The 18,602-nt window shown below is 38.9% G+C and overlaps 1 protein-coding gene and 1 long non-coding RNA gene across 5 annotated transcripts in view; one reads left to right on the top strand and one right to left on the bottom strand.

Annotated features, from left to right (window-relative positions):
• The window catches only part of LOC142985595 (calmodulin-like protein 4), a 29,648-nt gene that overhangs the window by 3,687 nt on the left and 7,359 nt on the right, over positions 1 to 18,602 (top strand). For 2 of the 3 annotated variants that reach the window (XR_012960213.1, XM_076133868.1), the window contains exons 2-10: positions 714 to 842; positions 1,508 to 1,643; positions 3,642 to 3,724; positions 5,098 to 5,202; positions 5,798 to 5,874; positions 7,333 to 7,415; positions 7,818 to 7,950; positions 8,339 to 8,475; positions 9,208 to 9,342. Coding sequence is in view for 2 of the 3 variants with exons in the window: in XM_076133868.1 (XP_075989983.1) it covers positions 714 to 842; positions 1,508 to 1,643; positions 3,642 to 3,724; positions 5,098 to 5,202; positions 5,798 to 5,874; positions 7,333 to 7,415; positions 7,818 to 7,950; positions 8,339 to 8,475; positions 9,208 to 9,342 (1,018 nt within the window). In the remaining variant the exon portion in view is untranslated. Of the gene's footprint in view, positions 1 to 713; positions 843 to 1,507; positions 1,644 to 1,686; positions 1,888 to 3,641; positions 3,725 to 5,097; positions 5,203 to 5,797; positions 5,875 to 7,332; positions 7,416 to 7,817; positions 7,951 to 8,338; positions 8,476 to 9,207; positions 9,343 to 18,602 lie in introns of those variants that run through there. The other variant, XM_076133870.1, reaches the window with a different exon arrangement.
• Positions 738 to 18,495, bottom strand: LOC142985596 (uncharacterized). Of its 2 annotated transcripts, none has more exons than XR_012960215.1 (3): positions 17,918 to 18,495; positions 13,549 to 14,002; positions 738 to 828 (listed from the first exon to the last, which is right to left on the bottom strand). It is a non-coding gene; the product is annotated as an uncharacterized LOC142985596 (long non-coding RNA). The 2 variants fall into 2 exon arrangements; XR_012960214.1 differs by lacking the exon at positions 738 to 828 and adding an exon at positions 9,234 to 9,369.

Here is an 18,602-nt window from a genome sequence, read left to right as displayed (position 1 = left end):
GCGTCTTACCATTCCCCTTAGACAGATTTTCGTTTCCGATTGATGCCCGAATTTTGAGGCACATTTAGCAGATTTTTACTGTTTAAAATGTCATATTATATGAGCTTAAACCCTATTGAATAGATAAACTACCGCTAAATGTACCTCAGAATCACGGCATAGCAAATTTTGACATGTTACAATATTAGAAATGTCCACACGGTACCGCGTATAATAGTTAGTTTGTAAACATAGCATGAGTCAGCATTTTACAACAGAATGTTTAGGTCAATGACATTGAAATCACTTTCATATTAGTTATTGTCAATGAGGCTAAGTAACAACAGCCGCGCGAATAGATCTGTCAGGTTAAGCGACGCTTGCTGAGGTTGGTCAGTGGATGGGTAAACGCGGTGGTATTTGAACTGTGTGGGCACGTAAAAAGTCTCCCGGTTGTTGTCAATTAAGATAAGTCGTTAAGCCACGTCAAAGGCCTTCGGGACTGTTATCTTAGAAAACTTTCTTCTACTTAGTAAATAACAGCCAGGACCGACTATTTACGTCTCCTCCAAAGCACGAAGACGCCCAGTTTTAATACCACTATGCGGTCACCCATCTATGGTATGACCGCGCCAAGATTTGCTTAACCCACAGATCGTTTACCGACCGGTGAGCGCAACTTTCTATGAGCTCGTCCCGATTGGTTATTCATCTACTTGTGTGTTGTCCCACAGATGGGTCACCGCGGCTCCGGCAGCGGGTCTTCATCGTCGTCGTGGTCCGGCGGCCGCGGAGGACGACCGAGACGTCACTCCCGGCCTCAGAGGGCACCCCGGCGGCGGCCCATCGCTAAAGGAAAAGAGGTAAACTTTTTACTATAGGTAAGGTCAATTTGGGTAACTTTGAATCGTTTGGGTACCAACCAACACAATTGATAAAGGTTTATTTTAGTTTTGCAAACTAATATCAATTGTGTTGGTTTCATATAAAAAAATATCGAAACTAGTTCAAATTTTCGCTGTCAATGTTACCCAAATGATTCAAAGTTACCCAAGTTGACTGTATTGTACAACTAGAGGCAGTGATAGCCGAGTGGTTTAAGTTGTTTCAACGCTAGTGGTTGCCGGTTCGAACCCGAGGCAATATGTATTGCTGATCAATTTACTACCTCCGTGGCGCAGCGGTTGTCGCCACGCCACCGCGTCGGGAGGTCGTGAGTTCAATTCCGACAAGGAACAATTATTTGTGTGATTCACAAAGTTGTTTTAGGTCTGGTTCTACAATTGGAACCATCGAGTACCGAGAGTTTGACATTTATAATGTATTAGAGGCGCTGATCAGATTTTCATACAAAATTTCTTGCTAGCTGGTTAAAACTCGATAGTTGTATAGAATCCAGCTCATTATCAGCTTAGTCTCTTTTCCAATCAGTAGTTTAGGCGTGATTGAGTAACAGACAGACATACAGTCAGACAGAGCTACTTTCGCATTTATAATATTAACTATGGATTTACTTTTCCTTGTACAGATGTGTCGTCGTCGCAGCGCGGCGGCTCGTCGCGCGGTGTGCATGCGCGTGCGGCGCGTGGAGGTGCTCTCCGACGCGTCCGACGTGGGCGCCGACTCGGACAGCGACGACCAGTGGACCGAGCTCGACGACGTCCGTGAGTATACGCCCTTATCACTACTTTACGAAGACAATCTGACAGAACATACGTCATATGTGTAGAAAAACACTCGACCGTTCACACTCAACCGATGATGCGTCGTTGCGAAGCCCATACAAGTTAAGTTACGCCCGACGCAACGACCGGTACCGATAATGTATCGCAGATAGACCTGCGTCGTACCTTAGACACGTCGTCCCAGCTCAGAGGCACGACCAGTGGACCGAGCTCGACGACGTCCGTGAGTATATGCCCTTATCACTACTTGCATAATAATAAACTAGCTTAGCTCGATCCGTCCAGTGGTGTGTGCTGTGAATTGATAGATCACAGATGTCAAACAGTCACCTTTGTTTTTACTTGGGGAATGCATGAAATTGCATTCTCTACCTCCGAGGGAGCGCTGGAGTATGTGGGGCTCTCCTAACCAGTAGGGCTAGGTCTAGCCACTAAACCACCAAGGTGTTGCCTCCTCGCCGCTTGGTGCCGAGCCTATGGGAACGCCTCTGGGCACACATCCGCAGCCCTGACGTGGCCGTCCACAGTGTGGGACGACACCCCGACACACGGGTGCCGTCCCCCCATATGCCCCCTTGTGTAATGGCCAAAAAGCTCCCCCGAGTTCGCCGGCCAGGGTGACGTCAGACAGTCACCTATTAGTTGTATATATGCCCCTTGGGGGACGATTTTCCAAAAACACTGAAACACGTGTTTATTTAGTTTTTATTAGTTAGTTAACTGCCTCCGTGCTTAGTGGTTTAGGTCGCCACGCAAATACAACTGTGTCGAGAAGTCGTGGGTTCGATTCCCACACGGAACATTTATTTGTGATCCACAAATAATTGTTTCGGGTCTGGTTATACTTTGTGTCTATTTGTATGTTTGTAAAAGTCCCCGCGACACAAGAACCAATATTAGTGCGGGATTTTTAAAAAAGAAAGAAACATTAAAGGACATAAGTATCTGCAGTTACCATATTAAATTTGTTAGTGCCTATCTAGCCTTTCTTCCAACTATGTTGGAGTCGGCTTCCAGTCTCACCGTAAGCATCTGAACACCAGTATGTTACATGCAGCGACTGTCTATCAGACCTCCACAACACAGTTACCTGACTTATAACACGATATCCTTCAGTAAGACTAAGCTTCTGACTACTGAGTATGGTTGTCAGTTAATATTATTTATCATCACTACATAGTATAAAACAAAGTCGCCCATTTTGTCTGTAGTCCCTTCGTATGCATAAAACTTTAAAACTACGCAACGGATTTTGATGCGGTTTTCACTAAAAGAAAGAGTATTTTCTCCGACAGGTTTTTATATATAATTGAAATACATTGAAACTATATTAGCTGAGTTATAGCGATTTATGTCCAAGAAGTCAGAAAAAAAATCTAATTGAAGATTGCATTTGTGCGTGCGCCGCTTATACCGTTGGATACAAGTAAGAACAATGTATAGCAAAAACATTGGTCTTTATTAGTTCTACAAAAAAGTCCGCGATGACATATATCCAGCTTTTTTATTTAAGTCACAAAAACTACTTTTCTGTATTAAAAAAACATTTAATTCGTTGGGTGATGTTTAACTGGTGATATAACCAATAATACATATATCCTTATCAAAATAAGTAAGTTCATCATCACGAGCATTTAATTTAGATTATTTTTGCAGTTTACAGTGTGTTATTTAGACATATAGTTTAGGAGATATCACGATATTAGTATTGCGGCACGGTACGGGCCGGCCGCGGCGGCGGGGGCGCTAATCTCAGGAACTACAGGTCCGATTTGCAAAATTCTGTCAGTGTTAGATAGCCCATTTATCGATGAAGGCTACAGGTTATATATCATCACGCTACGACCAATAGGAGCAGAGTACCAGTAAAAAATGTTATAAAAACGGGGAAAATTATGACCCATTCTCTCCTACGTGACGCAAGCGAAGTTGCGCGGGTCAGCTAGTTTGAACTAATACAGAATATTATTTGTGCAGCTGGTTCGTCGGACAGTTCCTCCATGAAGGAGGCAGCGGCGGTCACAGACATGGACTGCAATGGATACCAACACAAGGCTTCCGTGAGTATACAATACATTTAATAAATTTAACCCATTACTGTCCCACTGCTGGGCAAGGCTCTCCTCCCGTAATGAGGGAGGGGTTTAGGCCTTGAGTCCACCACGCTGGCCAAGTGCGGGTTGGGGCCTTTGCATGCCCTCAATAAATGTATTAAACAAATTTTTAGGTATGCAAGGTTTCCTCACGATGTTTTCTTTCACCGTTAGAGCAAGTGATAATTATTTCGGTTACCTATCTTAATCCCGAATTTTAAAATTCCGAACATCATAATCCAGAAAACGATTGGACATTTTATCAAAATCCCGAATTTTAAAATTCCGAAGTTTTATTTGCCATACAATCGCAACTCCAAATTTCACTTACCCATTTATTCATTTGTACGATGTTTCAGAATCCAGACACACGAAATCTAAATGCACAAAATCCAGATGACCGTAATCCATATACTAGAAAGCCCGATGTTTTAAAACACAGATTTTTGAATGTCAAATAATTGAAATCCAGATTTTTTAAATCAAGATTTTTCAAATTCAAATAAACGATATCCAGAAAAACTAAATCCATGTATTTTAAATCCGGTAATATAATATTAATGTACTAAATTTTGTTCGGTATTTTAGTAATCTGGCAACATAAATCAGTTTGTTTATTTAAAGGTACGTAGTTCTAACCTAATCTACTGAATCGAATTTGACACTTATATCTGTATCTAATGGGCAAGCAAAACAAAAGCGAGTCGGTTCTGGCACTCGCCGGCCGCTGCCGCGGCACGCTCGCTTCGCTCGCTCGGCTCGTGCGGGGGGTCACAGTTCTAACCTAACCTAACCTACTGAATCGTATTTGACACTTAAACCTATCTATAATCAAGGAAAGCAAATAAAAGGATTATTAAAATTCTGGTAATAGTTCATCTGGAATATGATTGTATGGAAATCAAATAAAACGATTATGAAAATCTGGTAATAGTTTATTTGGAAAATGGTACGATGGGAAATAAAAAAAAGTATTCCGAGAATCTGGTATAACTGTATCTGGATTATGAGAATATGGGAAACAAAAAAATACTTTTTGTAAATTTGGTTTTAGTGCATCTGGAAATTGATTCATCTGGGAAATTAAAAAAGGGATTTTAAAAAGTTGTCAATCATTACACCTGTCTTTTAAAAGTTCTACCAAGCGTTTTCGGGGTTTTAAGATTCGGGTAACAGAAATTCGAGATTTTAATAGGTTACCAATTATTTCTAATACACACTTAACTTGGAAAAGTCATTGGTGTGTTGCCTCGGGTTCGAACCTGCGACCACTTGCGTGGGAGGTATCAACTTATACCACTCGGCTATATGGATTTTATAAATAAATTGTTGTTGTACAGGCTGAAGCGCCCGCCATGGGTCAGTTCCTGCTGCCGCTGCTGAGCGCTGACGCGTCCACGCCAGACCCTGAACACTTCCTCATCAGACATGAGGATATATTGCAGGTAACTGTTTAACCCCAAACTTCGTAATGAACTATTACAGAAGAGTTAGTTTATATGAAATGTGAGTGATGTTTCTTATCCTACCCCGGAGAAGAACCTAGAACCTCAGAATCAACTATTATAACAGGTTGTCTATCTAGCCTATGAGCTTATTTTAATAGGCTGTTCCAGAAGTTACCCTCTTATTCATAAACACACTGTAAACCTATTTTAGTTAAAAAACTACTGTAATATTAGGTCGGGGAAAAAGTCTTCGCATTATAGTATGTATGAACTTGTAATAAAATCTTTTCTCTACACAAAAAAGCTCGATATTTGGGTACCTTACGAGCTCACTGAAAGAAACCTAATGAACCGTGTACTCATTTGTGATTCTTGAAGCCAAAGAGATTTTATTACAAGTTCATACATTCATACATACTACATATAATGCGAAAAACCTTTTTCCCCGACCTAATGTTTTCTCTTTTTCATTTCGCTAAGGAGTGAAAGAAACAAAACACTTTATAAGCCCTTCATAACTTATGCTTATACTTTTTATGAATAAGAGGGTAATTCTAAGAGCTAATGTTAATAAATATGTGTATTGTTACAGCTGCTCGCGTCCGCGGAGGAGAGCGTGCGCGATGATATACCACTGGAAGACGACACGCCACTCGAACAGTCTGACATGTGAGTACCGTAGTAACCAATACTGTTTTAAAAAGTACTAGCTTGTACTACCCGCTACTTCGTCCGTCATCTGAATTTTCCCATGGGAATGCGTCATTTTTCCGGGGTAAAAAGTAGCCTATGTCCTTTCTCGGGTATCAAAATATCTCCATACCAAATTTCATGCAAATTGGTTCAGTAGTTTAGGCGTGATTGAGTAACAGACAGACAGAGAAAATAACACGTTTATAGTGTGGGGACCCACCCCAATTTTTATTTTTTGTGCTGCAACGGAAAAGCATAATTTGTGAAAATGTCAACTTCCTAGCTATTACGGTTTACGAGATACAGCCTGGAGACAGACAGGCAGCGGAGGCTTAGTTATAGGGTCCCGTTTTACCCTATCGGTACGGAACCCTAAAAAAATAACTATATTTTCCTTAAATAGTTTATCAGTAAAGACCAGTCTTCTTATCGTATGGTTAGTGGTCAACCTAGTGTCAAAGTTGTTCAAGCCCGAAGACCTTTGATTTGACGTGGCTTAACGACTGTTATCTTAATTGACAACAACCAGGACCGACTTTTTACGTGCCCTCCGAAGCACGGAGACGCCCTGTTCAAATACCACTATGCGGTCACCCATCTATGGAATGACCGCGCCAAGGTTTGCTTAACTCACGTATCGTTTACCGACCGGTGAGCGCAACTGGACACAAAGACCAATAATATGTGACAAAAAGATATATTTTTTACTACGACGCGAAATAATGTAAAAAACATAAGATTGTCAAAATATTTTGTTGGCATTGTATCAATAACTGAGACTCATTGAGTGAAAGACGAATTATTTTTACAATACCAAATACCTATGCATTTTGGCAAACATTGTTAACAAAAAAACTATTAAGAAATGCATAAGAGTATAGCTATTTCATAATATATTTATAAGTAAAGTGTTAAAAATAGCTTTTAATTGATTAGTTCATGGTATAACTGACCCACTGCTGGGCAAGGGTCTCCTCCCGTAATGAGGGAGTGGTAGGCCTTGAGTCCACCACACTGGCCAAGTGCGGGTTAGGGACTTTGCATGCCTTCAAGAACTATTCTATAGAACTTTTTGCACGTTTGGCGCAGTGGTTTAAGCGGTTATCTCGCCGCAACAACCATAGCGCCGTGTGTGGTGGCTTCGAATCCCACCCGGGACAAATCTTTGTGTGATGAGCACGAGTATTTGTCCTGAGCCTGGTTGTCAATTTATCTATATAAGTATGTTTATCAGTTATTTGGTTACCATAGTACAAGCTATTATTTTGTCCAATGATATTTATATTATATTTACATTAATGTCCCACTGCAAGGGTTTCCTCCCGTAATAAGGGAGGGTTTAGGCCTTGAGTCCACCACGCTGGCCAAGTGCGGGTTAGGGACTTTGCATACCTTCAAGAACTATTCTATAGAAATGTTGTTGTGTTGTTGCAGGTTGTCCAACAGCGATATGATAGACTACGAGGAGACGCCCGTCTCACCCGAGGAGGAGGCCGCGCTGTTACACTACGTGTGTGGTGAGTCGCATTCAAGTGATAATACTAGAGGAGGGGGGGGGGGGAATAGGGAAATGAGATGTAGGAGTTAGGGGGAATGTGAGAATGACATGCGGGAGAGGTAAAATGAAGTTTGGAGGGGGGGGGGGGGGGCTTATCCTCCGCGACCGGGCGGGGGCCACCGCGAGATGGGGCCTGTAGTGGGGAGCCGGAGGTCGGTGGGAGTAGGCAGACGGCCGCTCCCGGGTAAAGGTGGTCGGAGGAGGGCCGGTAGAGTTTGAGGCTGAGAGAAGGTAGTATGTTCTTTAGATAAAGAGAGAGAGAGGGGGCGTACATACGTGAAGAAAGCATGGGACATAATGGGACGTGGGGAGGGGGAATTAATGTAAAAAGATATTGAAAATGTATTTTTCTTGTGTTCAGAAGCGGAGCGCGTGACGTGCGAGGGTGGTGCGGGCGCGGCCACGTTCAGCCCCGTGCAGGAGTGGCTGCTGGGCGTGTTCCACTCGTGGTGCGAGATCAGCGCGCTCATGTTCACGCTCATCGGGAGCAACATGTCAGTACCGCATCATTATGGACCAACATTTCTTATATCATATGACGATAGATGGCGTTACTTGTACGTTGTTGTTTAGTGTCGACGGCCGGTAGATGGCACTAGTTGTATGTTGTTTGGTTACGATGAGCACTAGATGGCGTTAGTTGTATGTTACTGTTGAATTCTTTTTTCCAGAATATCCTACGTCTGGTAAGTTTGGTATACTAGGGATTCCTTTCAGGATCTTACTAGGTATTGTTAGGTATCTAATTTTCTTGCAATGGAGCTCAATTCCTATCTATTGCGGTACTAATATGAATTCACTTGTAAACCTGAAATGTTAGAAAGCTAAGGATATAACTCATATTTAATGAATATTAATGGATTTGTTATGTGTTGCGTGCAGGAGCGTGGAGATGGTGACGGAGGAGTGGGTGTACCGCGCGCGGTTCGGCTGCCACTGCCGCCTGTGCCTGTGCCTCGCCAACAACGCGGACGCGCTCGCCGCGCTCGTGCGCGACGTCGTGTGGGCGCTCGCGCACTGTCAGTACCCCTGCTACCACCCTAAACAGTCCCCCCCATAAGCATTCTTATCTAGGACCCCCCCTAATAACAATTAGGATCCCCCCTTAACAGTCTAGGACCCATAAACAGTATAGGACCCCTAAACAGACTAGGACCCATAAACAGTCTAGGGCCCCTTAACAATGTAGGACCCCTAAACAGTCTAGGGCCCTTAAACAGCATGGGGCCCCTAAACAGTATAACTCCTACCTTTCAAATAAGTTTAGGACCCCTTCGTAAACAGTCTAGGACGACTCATAAACAGTCTGGTACCCCCCATACATAGTCCACTCATAAATAGTCTAAGACCCCTAATAATAATTCCAGGACTCAACAGTCTAGGACCCCTCGAAACAATCCTATCTAAACACCAGATTTTTGTTCCTCTTGTGATTGTGAGTCCGGGGACAAGTTATTCTGATAAAAGTTGTATATTGAATTACTATTGTATTATTTATTTTCTTTTAAAAAGACAACTCCCGCACTAAGAATTTGTCTTATGTCGCGGGGACTTTTACAAACATACAAACAACGGACACAAAGTACAACCAGACCCGAAACAAATATCTGTGAATCTCACAAATAATTGTCCCGTGTGGGAATCGAGCCCACGACCTCCTGACGCAATGGTAGCGGCGTGGTGACCTAAACCACTGCGCCACGGAGGCAGTCAGTGCGATATAGTAAAGTTGACTATTATTCCTCCCTTAGGTGGCAGCACGGTGGGCGCGGCGGCGCGGGTAGTCCGAGCGCTGCGGGCGGGCGGCGGGGGAGGGGCGCTGAGCCACGAGCACCTGCAGCACTGGGACCTGGCCACGCTGCGCCGCGCGCTGCAGCCCGCACAAGGTAGCTTATTATATACTACTACCTGACCTGGCAAACGTTGTTTTGCCATATAAATTAAAATAAAAAAAATAGTGTCACTTAGGAGTATGAAAAATAGATGTTGGCCGATTCTCAGGCCTACTCATGCTCACAAAATTTCATGAGATTCGGTCAAGCCGTTTCGGAGGAGTACGGTAACGAAAACTGTGGCGCGAGAATTTTATATATTAGATTACTAGCTGACCCGCGCAACCTCGCTTGCGTCACATAAGAGAGAATGGGTCAAAATTTCCCTCGTTTTTGTAACGTTTTTTTACTGACACTCTGCTCCTTTTGGTCGTAGCGTGATGATATACAGGGTGTAAACGACAGCCTACCGAAAACGAAAAAAAATGACTTTAGACACGATTCTGGTGCTTATGGCGTTGAAAATTTTCATCGGTTTTTTCTTGATTTTTCCGATTTTTTATGCGTTTTTTTTTATTTTTTCTGGTATTATTTCGTTAATACTACACAATGCAACATGAATATGAAAAAAAAACCGTCATATTACTGTTTTTCACAAAAAACAGCAATGGATTAAAACAACGTATAAATTCGCTATCAGCTGTTCGGCCAACGACACCGCGCCGGCGGCGGCCGGCCGCGACGGTCGACGTCACGCCGCTTACCTACGCGCGCCACACAGACACGATTACGCACACAGCTGTCAACCTCACACTCACTAGTATGCAGCGTTACTTAGTATTTGTTCTATGTTAAAAATGAAAATTACATAATTATCCCGCTCTCCGATAAAAGGTAAATTCATAAGATTTAAAATGTGTGATATCTTATTATTATTACACGTACAAATACATACAGAACAACAAAAAATCCTATTGATATTCTTTAGCGCTATAAAAATCTCTAATAAACAATTTAACATGTATTGTCGCTTTGTTCCATTTGTTCTTGCAAAATTCTATTCGATATTTACACGCTCATTCATACTTCATACAAGCGCGGTGCGACTCGAAAAGTAGATGGCCGTAGTGACGCGTGACGCCGCGACCGCGCGTGGATGTTACATAGATGGGATGCGGCAAAATGGATGCTAAGTAATTCTCCGGGGATTATGAATTATGATAAGTTAGTTTCTCTGATAAGAATATTAATGGATATTGATTGTTATCATTGTTATGTACCTACATTTTTTATGGTTTAATTAAATAAACGTTTCGTGTTTATTTTATTTACTTTAAGCTGATTTTATGTTATAAATATCAAAGTTTTTTAAACTTACATCAATAATGTTTGTAATGTTATTTGGTATTTGAATAAAACTACAATGCAACCAGTAACAACTGTGACAAGTAAAAATAGTAATGCCAGATCAATATTTTATTGAATCTAATCTCTCGCTGGGATCCTAACTCGTCGCTCGTCACCCAATCGGCGGCGCGCGCGCGGACGGCGCGGAGGGAGCGGGTGGCACGGGCGAGGGGCGGCGCGAGTGAGCGGAGAGGCGCCCGCGCCGGCGGCTCTCTTTGATTGATAGTTCGAGCAATTCGCTCGCGGAAGACGGAAGCTCTTCACCGGTGTCGTTCGTTATGTCCTATTCGTCGTGTCGTGTGTCGTGTGTGAACTGTTGTTTATTATTACTTGTTATTGTTCCGGTTTTGAGTTGTTAGTGGTTTTGTTGTTATTATTTTTGTTGTTATTGTTTTCGAAGATCAGTTGTGTTCGTAAATAAGAAGAAATGTTGATGTGTTATGTATGGTGAAGCACGTGGAAGTGCACGGCGTGCTCTGCACCTGTACGTCCGGATCCAAAGGTACTCAAACTCTCGCCATACACCAGGTATTTGCGTGTTGATAGACATTGATAACAATTTGTTTTAGCACTTTCTTATTATTGGTTACATTTTGCTATTATTGTTTGATTTCACGTAAGCCAAGTAGGTACCTACCTACTTACAATTTTACTATGAGCTATTGTAACATACGGGCCTGCTTACGATACCATAAACGCTACATGAGATTGTTATCTAATGATAGCGTTGCATACTAGTGAGCCCATAGACGTGGTGGTACGCGTACGTACCTACGACGCGTCGCGACATGTCGTCGCTCAGCGCGCCGCCGCCGCCAGAAATCTCGTAGGCATGCGCGGAGATACATCGCGTTGTTCACTATACATTGAACGCTCAAAAATGACGAACTCGGGAACCAATCATTTCCGAGAAATATCGTTGGAGTAAATTTCGTGCATACAGTGTCACAAACTTACCAGTAAAGTTTTCGGTTAGCTGTCATTTACACCCTGTATAGCCTACAGCCTTCTTCAATAAACAGGCTATTCAATCTATACTTATAATAAATCTGTAGAGAGGTCAATTCTGTACATTGAATATATTTAAAAAAAAACCAATGGGGGGTGTTTAGTAACGGATACTGATACCGAATCTGCAATTTATAATTTTCTTTTCTGTCTGTCTGTCTGTCCTCCGTCTGTATGTGTCGCTATCACGTAAAAACTGCCGGATAGAATGCACTGAAATTTGGTATATGCATAGAATAAGTAGTGGAGCAATTTCTGGGATACTTTTTATAGCATAAAATTTCATAGATTTTTAGAAAATTTAAAAAAATACGTAGAAATCGTTTGAACCTGCGTTTCCCTATAGAGACCATAGATGGCGTTGCAATCTATTTCACAACATTGAATTGGCATAGTTAACGCGGCGCCGGCCGTATCGATACCTGTTGTTTGCACCAACCAATAGATGGCGTTATAATCCGCAACAAAGCATGTTTTTCCTAATTAATTTATTTTGATTGCTTTATTGTAAAAAAAATACCTTTGAAACTGGCTATACATTTATAAGATTTTCAAACATAAATGTTGTATGATATATTACACAAAAATGTTGGTTTACGTGGGTCCGGTGCGGTCAGGATACCCTAGATGGCAAACCGAGTAATTTCGATTGTTGTCGTTGTTCGCCGCAACTAACAGATGGCGTTGTAGTTCGTAACACAACCAAATTAATTGGTTGCATTAAGGAAATAAATTGGATAGCTATGAAACAGACTATGTGGTAAGTTTTAAAAAATAAACAACGGATGATATATAAAAAATAATAACGGGTTACGCGGTTTCGGACGTATCATCGCAAGTATAACATTATTACGCGTGTGAAGAGCTCCGGCGCAGATAGGTCTGTCTGTAGCTATAATAATATTCTGAATCCAGACGGGTAAGCAATGGTCTGTCTATAATAAGGTATTATATTTTACATTGTAAACTGGTACGGATACAGACGAGAGCGGAAAAGAAGGTAACCACTGGAAATCAGGCCTGCCTGAGCCTGTGTCACATTGTGTGCCCTTCGGGTCCCTTTCGTAAATAACCATTAGATGACAAAAGGGTTGTTAGCATATTTATGTGTAGGTGTATCGAGTGCTTCGCAATTCGCGTGCTCAAACGAATAAGCAACAGTACGAAATTCACGCGAGCGGAGCCGCACGGGTCAGCTAGTAGTAAAATAATTCTTCAATTCGGACCTGTAGTTTCGGAGATTAACGCGTTAAAACAAACAAACACTTCAGCTTTATAATATTAGTATAGACTTTTATTTTCGATGGACTTTACTACACTTATTTAAAGGTTATTTAAAAATGTTGACTAACCATTAGTTAACTTTTTTAGATTATGTCGTTATCATGATAAAACATCTTATAAATGAGGTGATTGTCATTGAACACTTATCTATACATACATTAATAGATAAAAAAATATTACCCTAGTTTAGACTTAGCCTAATTTTACTTGAATTTTTGCATAATATCTTTGTTGAATTATTTTGATTGTGTTCAATAGCCCGGAGTTTGGTGGTGTGTTGATATGGCAATAGGCTCGGCCCCTATTACATGGGCCTAACATCTATACTTATATTATAAAACTGAAGAGTTTGTTTGTTTGTTTGATTGTTTGTTTGTTTGTTTGTTTGTTTGTTTGAACGCGCTAATCTCAGGAACTACTGTACCGATTTGAAAAATTCTTTCAGTGTTAGATAGCCCATTTATCGAGTAAGGCTATAGGCTATACATATCATTAAGCTACGGCCAATAGGAGTAGTGTACCAGTAAAATATGTTACAAAAAACGGGGGAAAATTTCGCCCATTCTCTAATGTGACGCAAGCGAATTGCGCTTGTCAGCTAGTAAATAAATTAACACTCACCTGTGAAACTACTAAGTGTGTACAACGGGAAAAACTTGCTTTTATCCATCATCCCCCATTCTATGGTGGTGATGAGCTGAGGGGGGGGAGTCTCCACCATCGTAGCCGCCATCGCTCCGTGTCTCTTTACCCCCTTTACGCTTTCCACAAGCTCCCGTACATACAACAACATCTAACTACCCTACTCTTTGGTAACTCAAAGTTTTTCAAACTTTCAAAAAATATATTGGAATCAACAAAAAAATAAATATATATAATCTATTATTCACTTAATTATTAAAATTTCACTATTTTTTTTTATTTGCTTTGCTATAACTATTTTTTTTCTACGTCAACTTGTTTTTTTTTAGTCTGGCAAGACTAGGTTATCTTGGCGTCCAATTTTTGTGGCCGCTGTATAGGCTCTTCCATGTTTTTATTTAATTAGTAATTACGACTAGACGGCACTATGATCCTGTGGACAAATAGAAAAAAAACAAATTAGTTGCATTATTCTAAAACAAGCCTGGTTTCGATAGTTATTATTTATTTTACCCCATTACTGTCCCACTGCTGGGCAAGGGTCTCCTCCCGTAATGAGAGAGGGGTTAGGCCTTGAGTCCACCACGCTGACCAATTGCGGGTTGGGGACTTTGCATGAATGTATTAAACAAATTTTAGGCATGCAAAGTTTTCCAATACACACATAACTTCGAAAAGTCATTGGTATGTTGCCTCAGGTTCGAACCTGCGACCACTTGCGTGGGAGGTACCAACTTAAAGTTGTCTTTCAACCACCTATTCTAACCCGCTGGGGCATGATTGATATTGATCTATCTCGTAGAGTTCAACCAGCCTTTATCAACCACTGTCTATGAAATGTCATTAACACATTTTAGTATAGAAACACGACGCAGTGACGTCACTATGTCATATTTTCGTTGGTATCAAATGAGTGTCTAATAAAATGTTTCAGTCTGTTATAATTATAATTTCAACATTATTTACGAAAAAAGCTACATAGTCTGAGCATTTTAGATGAACCTTTTACGAGTACAAGTTTAATTATATTGTGGTAAACCTGTGAAAATAGTTGTAAAGATAAATAAATAAATAGCTAAAACTAGCCAATTACGCTTAAACGCGGTCCATGTCTCATAAGACCTACATTTTCTAGCGTCCTTTGTAAATATCCTTGCGTTAAATTTCGCTTAAGCCACAGATCGTTTACCGACCGGTGAGCGCAACTTGCTATGAGCTGAAATGATTGGATAGATAACAAGTACATCTACAATGTAAATAAACACTTGAGTTATATTTATATCGTAATATATTATATTCATATAGCAACTATTACAATGTTGCTTTGTAGATAAGGACCAAGAATAGCGCCCTGTAGTACTCCAGTCTTAAAACCTATACTTAATATTCGAAAGCGACCCGCGCAACTTCGCTTGCGTCACATTAGAGAGAATGGGTAAAATTCTTTCCCGTTTTTGTAACATTTTTTACTGGTACTCTGCTCCTATTGGTCGTATCGTGATGTTATATAGCCTATAGCCTTCCTCGATAAATAGTCTATTCAACACAAAAATATATTTTCAAATCGGACCAGTAGTTCCTGAGATTAGCGCGTTCAAACAAACTCTTCAGCTTTATAATATTAGTATAGATTATCAATAGCAGTCCAAAGTTTCGTAACGTGCCCGGTATATGTCAATAAGTTTGCCCCCTATTACATGAGACTAACATTGTTAGCAAAATGGGTGTGTTATACACAGCTGCTCACCGGAACTAAGAATACAAGCATGGTGTTATAAGAATATTGTTTGTTCCTTGTTCACCTTTACGTCGAACAGTTAAACCGATTTATATAAATTTAGAATGTTTATATTGCAAAATATGGTGTAATATATAAATTTAAATAACTGTGATACTCGCGCACGAAGGGTTTCGTACTATCATCTGCTGAATTTAAAGTTTTTACCTGTTACCGTTTTTAATATTGAGCAAAAAATTACGAAAAATAACTCTTTTATTGTATGAGGAACCCCCTTAATACATATTAGGTCGGGGAAAAAGTCTTTTCGCATTATAGTATGTATGAACTTGTAATAAAATATCTTTGGCTTCAACAATCACAAATGAGTACACGGTTCATTAGGTTTCTTTCAGTGAACTCGTGAGGTACACAAATATCAAGCTTTTTTGTGTAGAGAAAAGATTTTATTACAAGTTCATACATACTATAATGCGAAAAGACGTTATCCCCAACCTAATCTTTATATATATAATTCTTCTGTAAGTGTGTATGTCACTGAACTTCTCTTAAACGACTGGACCGATTATGATGAAATTTTGTGTGTGTTCAAGGGGATCTGAGAATGGTTTACATTATTAAAAATAGTTTACAAATTTTCAAAATAAAGACTTGTTGACAGGACAAAGTCTGTCGGGTCCCTAGTATTTTTTAAAATTTTTAGCTTGTTGTTATAGCGGCAACGAGCATCGTATTTATTGTCTACCTACAGAGCCATAGAAACGCGTAAATATTTTCAGCTCTTGTATTTTCAAACAAACACTTAGTTACATTTGTATTTATTACTAAACTATGTACACAACTCATTATAAATAATACTATGTATCTTACTAATATTATAAGTACGAATGTTTGTAAGTATGGAAGGATGTGTATGTTTGTCACTCTATTACGAAAAAAATACTAGACGGATTTTAATGAAATTTGGTACTCCTATAGCTTATAACCTGGACACTTTTTCCCTGAGAAATCTTTTCTCGGGGACAAGATTTTTTTTCCTTTTTATATTTTTTTCTGTACACCACTTTTTCCCTTTTATAATTTGCTATTGAAGAGCGAGACCTCCTAGCACAGGTATACTTTTTACTTAAAAGGAGGTCTCTATGTAACATTTATTGTAAAAGTTGTACAAGAAAACGAAATAAACATTTTTGATTTTTTGGATGCAGTTGCGGGTGGAAGCTAGTTATAAATAATATTATGTACATAACATTGTTATAAGTACATAATGCATAGTTGAACATAATCAAGGCAACAACCACAGAACATATCAAGTTGCTTGATTCACAGTACACAGTAAATGTTATTCTATCCCTCAATAGAGTGCCACAAATAGGAATAATTTAAGAGAAAAAACCTCTCCTTTTTCCCTAAAAAATACTATTCCTGAATAGTAACATTACTACCTATAATATATATTTTTTTATTCCAATCTTGTCTACCTAACCAGCTAAGCTATAGTATCTGTGTTAAAGACTTAGGTCAGTAGGACAATAGCAGAGATTGAACTCATTATTTTGGTATAAATAGAATATACTTTTAACTATTATGTTTCTTTGACATGATATTAAATAATGCCCTATGATATTTGCCCAGTACATTTTTTTAATAAGGTTTTTTATTTATACAAGAATATTAAAAAATATATATTATTATAAAAGTTTGTAGGGATTGTACCAAGTGGTGTTCTTTGGTCACTGCCTGAAAGTAGTCTGAAAAAGTGTGATATTATGTATGTATGCATTTAAAAATTTGTTTGGTTATTTGCAAACTATGTTAAACTAATGACTGAATTGCACAACAATATACATAAATACAATATTTTTTACTCAAATATTTCGTAACAATATTTGTTAAGCATGAAGCATTGTTACTATAGAAATGTAGTTATAATTTTGAATGAATGACCTTGATTGAACAAGTGAATAAATATGCCGCAAAAAAAACTCTTACGACAAGGTTATTGAACTTTGCTAAGTTAGTTTCATTGAAAGGACATTGCAAATTTTATTGTTTGAGGATACATTTCATTACTTAAATGTAATATAAATTAAAATGAATAGAATTCCAATAGGACTCTTATTAGATTCCAAGATATAATATGATATTAATATTTAAAAAAAATATTTCGTACAGTTCGGAAACGGAAAAAAGTAAATAAGGAAAATTAGAAAAAAAAAAAAAACAATGTGGTCAGACTATTCGACATTTCGAATATGTTAACTACTGTAAACATACAATTATGTCATACGGCCCTGAATCTATAATTTCTGTATTAAAAATCGATAATTCAAAAAATGTATTACATGATATTGTTTTATTATTACAACAGGGCTGATAAATAATAACTTACACTAATATAGATGTACACGTAATAGGCTTAGTCGATAAACGACGTAGAAAAATAAATCGATACAATGTTATAACCTAATATGATGTTCTCTAATCTCTAACGAGATTTACAAGGGCTAAAGGACGTTTATTGTCGTCTTATCAATGTTAAGTACAAGGTAAAATGCTAATTTCGACACAAAAAGTAGCAGATTTTCAATGTTAAACGTAATTACTCACGTTATCGTATTCTCAATATCCATAGCAGGTGAGAGTCGATGGATCACTCGAATAACTTGTTGATCACTGAAAACTATATTGAAAAACGTTTTATGTAATAATTCGCTCAATTTAGATAATTACACCATGGAAAAATATGCCTTCAGTAATGTCAGCTGATAGGTCATCCATGTTGGTTCACAGATAATAAAATTTCTGACCTAGAATACGAGTCTTTTGATCCGAAAAAAAATCTTTTATGAAAAGTATTTTTACGTGGTACCTAACTGCTCTTTTATTTATTTATTTATTTATTATTATTAAAACAGTGTTTCTTACATGAAACTTATACTTATGGTCCACAAAACTGTTTGAACAGTTTGTCTGTGGACACGGTCGAGTCTCATTTAATTATAGCAGTACTTAAGATGTACATATATGTATATATTGTATAAGAGCTTTGATTATATATTATAAGTTTATGTATTATAATGTATTTATATTGTATGTATAAGAGTAATATTATATGGTTCAGTAGCTTGTGTTTTATACATGTATATTTGTATGTATGTTTATAGATATTTATAAAGTACTAAGTAGATACTTTTTTTTATTTTTTAGAAAACTTATTTTTAAAAAATTTGAAATTTATATGCTTTCTGAATGATTAACAACAACGCAGATGATATAAAAGAAGTAGAATTAT

This window comes from Anticarsia gemmatalis, chromosome 30, assembly GCF_050436995.1.
Source record: "Anticarsia gemmatalis isolate Benzon Research Colony breed Stoneville strain chromosome 30, ilAntGemm2 primary, whole genome shotgun sequence".
Lineage (NCBI taxonomy): Eukaryota > Metazoa > Arthropoda > Insecta > Lepidoptera > Erebidae > Anticarsia > Anticarsia gemmatalis.
The sequence above is the reverse complement of the archived record's forward strand: the minus strand, read 5'-3'. Positions and strand labels throughout refer to the sequence as shown.